The sequence below is a fragment of the Rutilus rutilus genome (assembly GCF_951802725.1).
Source record: "Rutilus rutilus genome assembly, chromosome: 18".
Lineage (NCBI taxonomy): Eukaryota > Metazoa > Chordata > Actinopteri > Cypriniformes > Leuciscidae > Rutilus > Rutilus rutilus.
The window spans coordinates 20,891,624-20,901,910 of record NC_140231.1 but is presented as its reverse complement, the minus strand read 5'-3'; the positions used below and the strand labels follow the sequence as shown (position 1 = coordinate 20,901,910).

General features: G+C 39.0%; 2 protein-coding genes across 4 annotated transcripts in view; both read right to left on the bottom strand.

The window, feature by feature from the left end:
• c6.2 (complement component 6, duplicate 2) overlaps positions 1-10,287 on the bottom strand; it is a 75,186-nt gene that overhangs the window by 55,307 nt on the left and 9,592 nt on the right. The window lies entirely within an intron of this gene.
• ank1b (ankyrin 1, erythrocytic b) overlaps positions 3,335-10,287 on the bottom strand; it is a 65,813-nt gene continuing 58,860 nt past the window's right edge. For 2 of the 3 annotated variants that reach the window (XM_084387357.1, XM_084387358.1), the window contains 5 exons: positions 7,133-7,805; positions 5,515-5,800; positions 5,327-5,407; positions 4,007-4,098; positions 3,335-3,825 (listed from right to left, as the gene is read on the bottom strand). In XM_084387357.1, the coding sequence (XP_084243483.1) occupies positions 4,030-4,098; positions 5,327-5,407; positions 5,515-5,800; positions 7,133-7,805 (1,109 nt within the window). In that variant the 3' untranslated portion in view covers positions 3,335-3,825; positions 4,007-4,029. Of the gene's footprint in view, positions 4,099-5,326; positions 5,408-5,514; positions 5,801-7,132; positions 7,806-10,287 lie in introns of all 3 variants that reach the window. The other variant, XM_084387359.1, reaches the window with a different exon arrangement.

Here is a 10,287-nt window from a genome sequence, read left to right as displayed (position 1 = left end):
TAATGTCTTAATTATCTTAAAGGGTATAAGAAAAGTCTTAATTATCATTTCAAGAGGTCTTAAATTTAGGGACAGAAAGACAGGATTCGCGATATGGCTTAAAGCGATGATTAAACATCAAAAGGTAATGATTAAACTGAGAGCAAAGTAAAAGCACGACGTGTTCGTTCTACAGGCTCACGGTTTCAGAGCAATTCACAATGAATACCGCACATTATGCCAAGCGATTGCTTTGATCTACCCTGTTAATCAATTTAATCAATGACTGCTTAAAATGTTTTAAAGGCTGAAATGAGGTTTAGTAGTTTATGAAACTTTTTGTTTTTGTCAGAACTTATAATATTTGAACTAAGTTTTTTACAGTCATTTTATGGTTAGGGTGTAATCGACATTGTCCTACCTCGTTCATATGGTAGGCTATTAGTTTTATTTATGCAGGTCTTAAATTTGATTTTAAAAACCCTGCAGATACCCTGAGCTACTGCATTCATATTCAGTCTGTGTTATGCAAAATATGACTATTTTGTCAACAATAAGATTTTCTGTGTGACTGTGGTAACAATTCAGTAGATGGAGCTGAAAATAAGTTTAAACCCATCCTTTACACATTCTATTCATTCATCCTTTGGAGTAAAAACTACATTTATGAATACATAACAATAATATTTGGCAAATTCTCTTACACACGCACACAGTGTCACAATATGTCACATCTTTCTTTATTAACTTTTGTAAATGATCTGAGCTGGTGTGCAGGATAAATGGTCTATACATTTCTTCATATTAGAATGATTCTGAATAAAAGGCTTGTGTACATATTCAATGTTCGTATTTCCTCTCTCCGTTACAATAATAATAATACAAAATAAAAAAAGGGAAATGAAAACATGTTTAAATAGCAACAAAGCCTCTACATTCCCCATGACATGGGCATGTTCGTATTACTGGATTCTAACTAATTTACTTAAAGTACAGCCATAACAACTCTAATAAGGGTGCATAGCATTCTAATTAAATATAGTTTGTCATATATTTATACATATATTCTTTATTAAAAACATCTTTTTCTGTGCATGTGCGCAGTTGCATTCCTTAGTACAGAGTAATATGATATTGCGTTTATAATGTCATTAATCCATTCTAAAGGAGTATAGGTGAAGTCTAGATTTTTGCAACAGTTAAACATTGTACATAAACTCTTTTTTTTAATACATAATGATTGCAATGTCAAATCGTTTTGTTCCTTAAACCAAAAATAAATGAATGAAACATTCTCCTCCTTTACCCCCTTTGTTTTCAGGAATTTTGTCTCGATCAACAGCAGCGACAAGATATTGAACATGTAGGCTATGTCCTTCATCACTTCCCAACACCCATGATAATCCTTATACTCCTCTGAGTGGACATAGGATTTACTGTTAAGCATGTATTAACTAGAATCATGGAAGAGAAATCATCCGTCAACACAAACCTGAGTGAACTGTAGAAAACAATATACAGTGAGGCAGAACTCATAAGTGTTTTAATGCGTTGGTGAGAAGGGAAGTGTGCAGTCTCACAAAGCACACTCATTTCATTGACTAAACAAAAACACTAGGATCTGATTAAACACTTTTCTTAAATATGAAAGTACAATCATTGTCATTCGTCCAATTGTCCATGCATTCCATAAATATTTGTTTGTAGTTTGGAGGATAAGTTCATTCATTCATTCATTCATTCACTCACTCACTCATTGACATCCATCGAATTAAACTACATGAGTCAGTATATCACGGTGTGCTCGTGACTATGTAAGCTACTGTGCTGTGATTAAATGCTGAGCACCATACCTGATTTCATTATGCTTGCCAGCCGTTCAAAAAAAACCTTGTCCATTAAAGTGAAACAGCTACCGTTCAGTGAACTCGAGTTGGCATGTAGATCACGTAATTGCATACGGTGTGAGATACTCATGCATGCTGTTATATCTCTTGAATCGTATACGTCTTACAAATGCTACTAAAATGTCGGGTTAATAGAGTATACACTGAACACACAGGCGCTCGTAGACCGAAAAACACACGCACGCACACCGACAACAACGCAGTATTCCAACTGTTGCAGCACGTTTGATATTATTGCTTTGGTAGACTATACTTCAAGAGTTTTTGTGTATGTTTGGGCTCTTTCATAGTAAAATAAAAAAGAATAACGGTGAAAATGCACATGCGAATGACGTTAATAGGGAACCGGTAACATGAAGTTGCAGTTTAAGCTTCCCACTGTTACCATAAAACCTTGTTGGCATGTGTTGTGAGACATCAGAAAGCCAAAAAGTGAGACAGACAGTTGTGAGTTCACAGTTCAGGGGTCAATTTTAAGGTGGACTTTCACAGTGCTGTCTGTATATTTATCGGTCTATTTTTAACTGTACATCTAAATGAAAAAAAAAACTAAAATGAAAATAAAAACAGAATAAATCCAAGAGCATCATCAAAGTTTAAAACGCTTCCTTGTCACATAACTCAATCTGAAATCCCAAACATTACAAAGGCAGTTACTCAGAGATAGTCCCCAAGCCCCACACGTCACAGCTACAATCGTTTATTTTATTTTTTCTTCACCAGCACAGCTTGATTAATAATATAAAATCAATAAAAATGTCCGGGCCGAGTGCAGGCCCAAGAGAACAGCATGAAAAGCGGGTGTTAGCCTGCATGCAATGCTACATTAGTCTCTGGAAATGGTCTGACATGACGGTTTTAGTTGAGCAGCTGCGCTACATATGAGGGTGAATGGATGGTCGGTAGGTCGGAGGTTAAGGTTGTGAACTGTCAGACAGAAAAAGCACATGCCCTCCCATAGGTTGCCATTTGGGTGTTGTACGTACAAAGCTACGCAACCTCCAACAAACGAATCGGTTCGGATTTGAAAGGAGGGGGCCTATGAATTCAAAACAAGAGATAGAAAAGTAAAAGGTAGCTGACAGTTCAAAGGAACACGGATACGCTTAACGAAGTGGGAAAAAACGCACGCGGACGCTCACGAGCAGGAGAGCACAGTGGCTTGTTGTCATTCCCATGGCAAACACCAAATGAGTTCTGACCGATCCGGAAATAAAAGCTCAGTACCAAGCCAGAAGCGAGTACACATGCGTTAGATACCGACACACACGCACACACACCGACGCACATTCACATAGCATTAGAGTGCATATATCACATTGAAGAACAGGATAAAGGGCCTGTGGGAAATGACGTGACGGGCTTAGCATCCACTATGCTGCTGTGTAATGACAATCTGTTTGACAAAATAAAGACCTGTTGCTTTTTTTTTCTTTTTTTTTTTTTTTGGGCTGTTGTGTTCCCAAGACCCCTTGTTTCAAGAGTCTCTCATTTCCAAGATCAAAGGTCCAAAGGTTTCCCCCTTCCCACTGCCAGTCCTGGAACGGCCCTTTACCTTGTACCCCTTCAGTTTTTTAGATAATGACAGCTCATAGGTCATGCACCAGCAGTCAGTCATGCGTTTACAGTTGACAGGAAGCACTTTTTGTTGCTTTTTTTGGTGGTTTTCTTCACGTTTTTGTATAAAAAGTTCATGCCCTATGCTAGTTGTATGTTTTTATCTTCTTCTGTTAAAAATGTTACAAAACTACAGGTAGAGAACGCCTCGTCCTTGTTTTCCAGTGACACTCCGTGGTTGCTTGACTGTAGGACTTGGGTGCGATGTGTTGTTCTTTCGCTGCGTGTTTTTTTTTGTGTGTTTTTTTTTCATCGCTCCATGTATCGTTCTGTCTCCCAGTCGTGCGTAGGTGAAGGATGGTTTGGCAGTGGATGTTCGACCCTGGAAGAGCAATCCTTCATGAACAAATAGCTCCTTCAAAGAGACATTGTCTGAAGCAAAGTCACTCTAGCTAAAACATAAAACTGATGGCTGTATCGTTCAAGTTTAGAAAAGCTAGCTCGCCCCATGGGTTTTAAGTTGTTCCTTATGTAATGCACCAATCATTTTTCCTGTCCCGTACCTTCAGGACAGTTTGTGTTTATTTCAGTGCTTTAATCTCCGCAGACTGGAGCGCTTCACAGTCTGGACATCCCTCTTCACATCCACACCCAACTGGAGAAAAGAGAGAAAAAAGATGACCAAATCGAGTTTGAACACATTTCATGACCTGAGATATCCTCACAAATAAACTGTTTCTTATTTTCCCTGGCATGTCTCATTGTTTTGAGGACTAGTGCATCTTTGAGCCTACATTCAGTACAAGTAAAATAGTTATGTTCTGTTAAAATCAGATACTCAATAAGACTTTTACTCGAGTCGTATTGGAATTGGTGACTTGTAACTTTTAATAGAGACATTTTCGCTGTAAGGTATCTCTACTTTTACTCAAGTATGGTTTTCTGGTACTCTTTACACCTTTGTTAAAATATTTATAGACAAGACAATCTTAATAAAGGCTAAACATACACCTACTGACGTAATAATGGGGCAAACTGAACAAAACATTGAACGAATCTGAGCAAATCTTTTTGGTGAATGGGTTCTAAAGAAGACACCACTACAGGACAGCCAACAGCCAATAAAAATATAGACATACTGTAAGAAATGTCTCGTAAAATAACCTAAAAATGTACATTGTGTGCTATCAAAATTTACCGTAAATTTTGTAAATAAATATAGATCCATCATTCTTCATCATAAGTGTAAGTAGTGTAGTGTAAGTGAAAGTAGACATTTATAATGTTCTAATTGTTTTTTGTTTTTTAAACTTTATATTCATCAAAGAATCCTGGTAAAATTTACCAGTTTCCACCAAAAATATTAAGCAGCACGACATTAATGTTTTCAACATTGAAAGTAACAAGAAATGTTTCTTGAGCAGCAAATCAGCATATTAGAATGATTTCTGACGGATCATGTGACTCTGAAGACTGAAGTAATGATTCTGCAAATTGAGCTTTGCCAACACAGGAATAAATTACACTTGAAAATAAATTCAAATTTTATTACTATATCAGTTATTTTAAATTGTAATAATATTCCACAATAGTACTGATTTTTCTGTGTTTTTGATCAAATAAATGCAGCCTTATTTCAAAACCATTACAAAATATAACAGTCCCAAACTTTTGAAAGGTAGTGTATATAGAATAAGTGTAGTTTAACAATAACAAATAGACAAAAAAAGGAACAAGTTAAACAATTCTTAAAATAATATTTATGAAATATTAGAAAACAGAAACGACATTACCCATCAAAATTGATGAGGATAATCTCAAAAAGGTCAAATATAATCAGCCAGATCAATCAATATATTGGTGAAAGAAAACTGAGGACCCACCTTGGTCACGACATTCCCATGTTCATCAGTGAACTGCTCTTCATGTAGATGATCACTGGTGAGATCTATCGGATCATCCTTCTGCAAGGAGGGAATAATAGTTCAAATATAATTATTGACTAATTGAAGTCAAGACTGTGTCCAACAACATGCTCTTTGCTCAGACTGGACAGGCCCAGGGGACACACCTGTGCCTTCCGCCTGTCTTGGTCCCATGCCCGTAAATCCCCCTCCTGACGGGAGAAGCCCAGCCCTTTATCAAAGGGCTGAGTGCCCAGCAGACGCCCCCGCAGGACCTCCGAATGGCCTGTATCACATACCGGTGTAAGCAGGGCCTCCTGTGCTACACGGGACTGATTGTGGTCCTGGGACGATGACATCATGGCCTCCATGGTCGGCCTGGCTTTGGGTTGAGACCAGCTTTGCAGGGGGTCTTTCTCCTGCGAGTAAGGCTGGAAGGCGCCGCCCCCGAGCCTGCGGAGGAGGGATGGATAAAGATGGAGTAAATGCGATCTGTCTAAAGGGCCATTCACACCAAGAACTATAATGATATCTATAACGGAATAGCTGAATGAAATCCAAAACTTGTTTCTAACTAATTTTGGGGTGCTGATCCCAAAAATAGTGCCTGTTTTGCTCTAGCACCTCACACCTTCTCACAAAATATAAAGTGCATTTTCGTGGCAACAATCATTTTGTCAGGTCAAGAAGATTTTAAGTATTATTTCTTAATCACCAGAAAAACTGCCAGAAAGACATGGTTCTCTATCTTTCTCTGAGGGAAGTAAGACCTATTTGTTCAATTCTCAGCCGATTTTCAAACGTATGACATTATTTAATGCCTAATCGTGATTTCAAGGTTCAAATTATGGCCAGTGATAGAAGAAAATGCAAACATGACCCTGAGGTTTTCTGCTACATCTGTGGGTGTTTTACCACATCCAAACAGCGACAGAAAATTTTGCAAAAAAACGTTGTTTTTGTGGAAAAAATACAGATTTTGTTAAAGAAATTGTGTTTATGAAAAGTTAAGACATTACCTGGAATACTAACATGCTTGTCCACTCCTTTGAGGATTGTAAGTTAAATTAAAGATTTAAAGTTAAAGAAACTTTTGACATTTGATGACTTTTGAAAAACTGTAAGTGATTGAAAGTTATTTATATTTTCTAACTCAGCATCATTGAATTAGGTACTATTAGGCCTTTACAAATCCCCCCAAGATCCATGGTGTCATGTTACGTGTAGGACAAAGCTCATGGAGACGAAGAATACCTAGAAATAACATTTAATAACCAAACTCTCATGGGAAACAGCAAACACTCACGCTTACATTGACGATAACGGACAAAGACCGAAGGGGACCACAAGGTATAAATACACAGGGACTAACAAGATAACAAATGAGGTGATTGACAATGCACAGGTGATAGACATGACTAATTAGAACAATCATGGAACACTAGGTCACAGGACTGAACCAAAAACAACAATGAAGGGGGGAAACACAGATCATACATGTAACACATGGCTGATATCGTGTAATTCTATGAGAATAAGGAAGTCCACATCACAACTATAACGATAATGACACAGAGGAATGATATTGTTGAAATCACTTTCAGAATTTTTTTTTGGATGGATCCTGCTGATCAAAGACAAAAACATTGACAGCCAATCAGAATCCATCTGAGTTTAAAGAGCTTGAGCTTGTGTGTTTTTGTGGATGCCAACACAGTTAGCGTTCTTGGTGTGAACAGACCTTAATGCTTGTGGAGTAACATGGGATACTAAAGTAATCCATACCTGTCCCCGTTGTGTTCTAGCGCTCGGGTCAGTCCAGTTCTCTCGCATAACTGAGCGTAGAGCTGTTGCCCTGTAAGAACAGAAAACTTTTCCTCTGAACTTGCCCCTTTTCCACCCTTTCCTCCTCCTCTAGTTACACCCATCACACTGCTGCCCGCCGCCGCCACCGCTGCCGCCGCCGCCAACTCTGTCCTCTTGCCCTCCGACCTCTGACCTCCAGCCTGCCCGTTGTAGTTTGCCTTTGGGACGGCGCCGCTAGCCCATGCCTTTTCCGCACTTGCGGACACTGCCTCGTGCTGTATGTTGTCTTCCTCAAGCTCCTCTTCCTCCTCCTCCTCTTCCAGCTCCATGATTGAGCCGCTGGCCCCGCTGGCTCCGCTGCTGGGCCTCCCCAAACTACTGCAGGGCAGGCTCAACGTGTTGCCCTCGGAGTCGTCTGCGCGGCTGCTGCCGTCCAGGGATGAGTCCTCCACGGTCACCAGGGACGGACTGACCCCCGCCGGCCACACCTGTACATCCGACATCTCCATCATGGTGTCCTCCTCAGTGGTGGCGATGGGCGCGCACTCCAGGCTCGACACCTCCTGCCAGTAGGGCTCCGTGCCGAGCGGGGAGGGAAGGCTGTACTGCATAGAAGCGGGGGAGAGCAGCTCCTCCTGCACCAGCCCGTAACCTGAGGGATGGCCAGACAAGAAAGGCAACGCTAACACCACACAGACACAGTGGGGGAGTACGTGGGGAGTCCTGACCCTCTCAGAAAGGTCATGCACGACACAGTGCTCGGAGTGCACTCAAAGTCTGTAAATATACGTGAACGGATGTGCTTAAATGCAAGGAGTTGTGATTTTAGCATTAGCATTAATAACAAGGCCACAGAAAGGTCATCCTGCAGGGCATTCTTGTTCACTCACAACAAGCAATCCACTTTCAAAGTAACCTTTAAAAGAATATTCTGGGGTTTTCAACCTGGGGGTATTTGAAAAATGACACTTTAAATGAAGGCTTTAGCATGGTGCATCCTCGTATTATATACTGCCGTTTTTCCTAAGTAGACTTTTCGGACTATAAAGGTAAGAATAAAACTGTCGTTTCTTCACTTCAATTCACCTGTTTACCATCACCATTTGACATTTTTTCCCCTCAAACGCTGAAACAATGCGCTGTTTCCGTGATTGACCAACGCAGGTGAATATGACCCAACATACAATTGGGTGTATGTTGCCGTAACATTCTAACTTCACATTGTTTCATACTACTCCAGAGCAGGGTTTAATAACCACAGTAAAAAAGCGGTGCTAACCCCAGGGTTAAAAGCAGGGTTCAGAACGCTAGAAAGCCAGGGTCTGGGTCTTGGTTCAAGCCATCAGTTGTTGACTGGATGGAGCTTGCGGTCGATTATAAGAAAGGGGTGGGGCTTATGCTGATGAAATGATTGGAGAAGATTAGGTTATGACATGTTAATTAAACATTACATGGTCAAAATAAATTAAAATTAATAGTCAAAGCCAAAGCCGTGTGGGCAAGTGCTCTGACATATGGTGCGGTTGCACTTCGGCGACCCGAGTTTGATTCCAGACTCACAGTTCTTTCCTGGTCCAATTCCTCTCTCTCCTCTCCTATGATTTCCTGTATCTCCTCCTAATGTCCTATCTAAATAAAGGTTAAAAGCCCTCACAAAATATATAAAAAAAATAAATAAATTGCATGGATAAGACAGATAAGATAAGATAATAACATGAATTTACAAAATATATAGGGTTAATTTTTATTTCATGCCAACTTTAATGTTTTATTCATACGCTACAGCAATAAAACATTTAAAAAATGTTCATTTAAAGTAAACTGAAATGTTCCCAAAACATTTAAAATATATCAATTTGTTGAAAACCCAGAATATTCCTTTAATATACCTTCCCCTCCCACATACACACTAATACGCTCGGATTCAGGATTGACTCATGTCAGATCTTTCTTTTTCAAATATGAAAGTTGTGTACATGACCAGCTTAATGAGTATGCAACAATGGCTTTTCTCTTTTATGTATGGTCATGTAATGTAGGATATACATTCCTGGTAGTGTTCAAATGAACATGGAATTGCAATATATATATATATATATGATTTGCATTTGCATGATATGTGCAATAGTATGCATGATTAATAAGAACACACAAGAGTATTAAAGAGGCATTCTGCATCTTCAGGATTTATGCAGGTTTTATGAAGGTAAATTTAAGACCTTTTAAGACCAATTAAGGAAAATCAATATGTTCTCTAAATGTAAATGTCTAGGAAGCACACAATGAGTTGTATTAGCAACACTTCAAAGTTTGAAAATACAATTTCCAACAGATTTCATACCCATTGACAGATACTTGTTCTTGTTCAATGTCTCTGGTTTAAGCTAAATAAAAAATTACATGACTGCGTACTTCAATCATTTTTTTTTAGCTTCACAATGTAAGCATATAAACAAAGTATGCAGATACGTAAAAAAAATATGATGATATGACGTGATAGATAACTGATTCCTCGTCAAGTGTTTTCTTGTAGCATTAAGCTATTATTAATTTATCAAAGAACTGGCATCATGTGAACAAATGTTTTAGCTGTATATGTAGGTGAATGGATGCATGGGTGGTTTCATTATTGGATGGATGATGTTTCACTGTTGTAAGGAAATGATAATGAAAAGAAGAAATGAAGAAATATTGAAGAAGAGAATGAGGATGATTTATAGTGATGACTTAGAGGAGACCTTCACTGTGCCCCCAGTAATGAGAAAACACAACACACGTGAGTCAGACACACACAGTGCACACCGTGAGACACAATTAATCTACCACTCAAATACAAAAAAGCAACACAACATGTGGCAAATGTGTAAAAGCTTGATTGTTATGTACAAAAGCAACATTTGAAGACATACACCTAAACACACACACACACACACACACACACACACACACACAGGTACGCGTGCAAATAAATGTAAACACACTCAAACACACATCACATTACAGCACAACACTAAATTATGGTTCTGAAACATCTTGATTTCAAACACAACATCATTCTGAGTGATCTGATTATCTTATATAGCCTGACAGGCAGGTTAGATATTTCCTAAACACACACACACACACACACACGC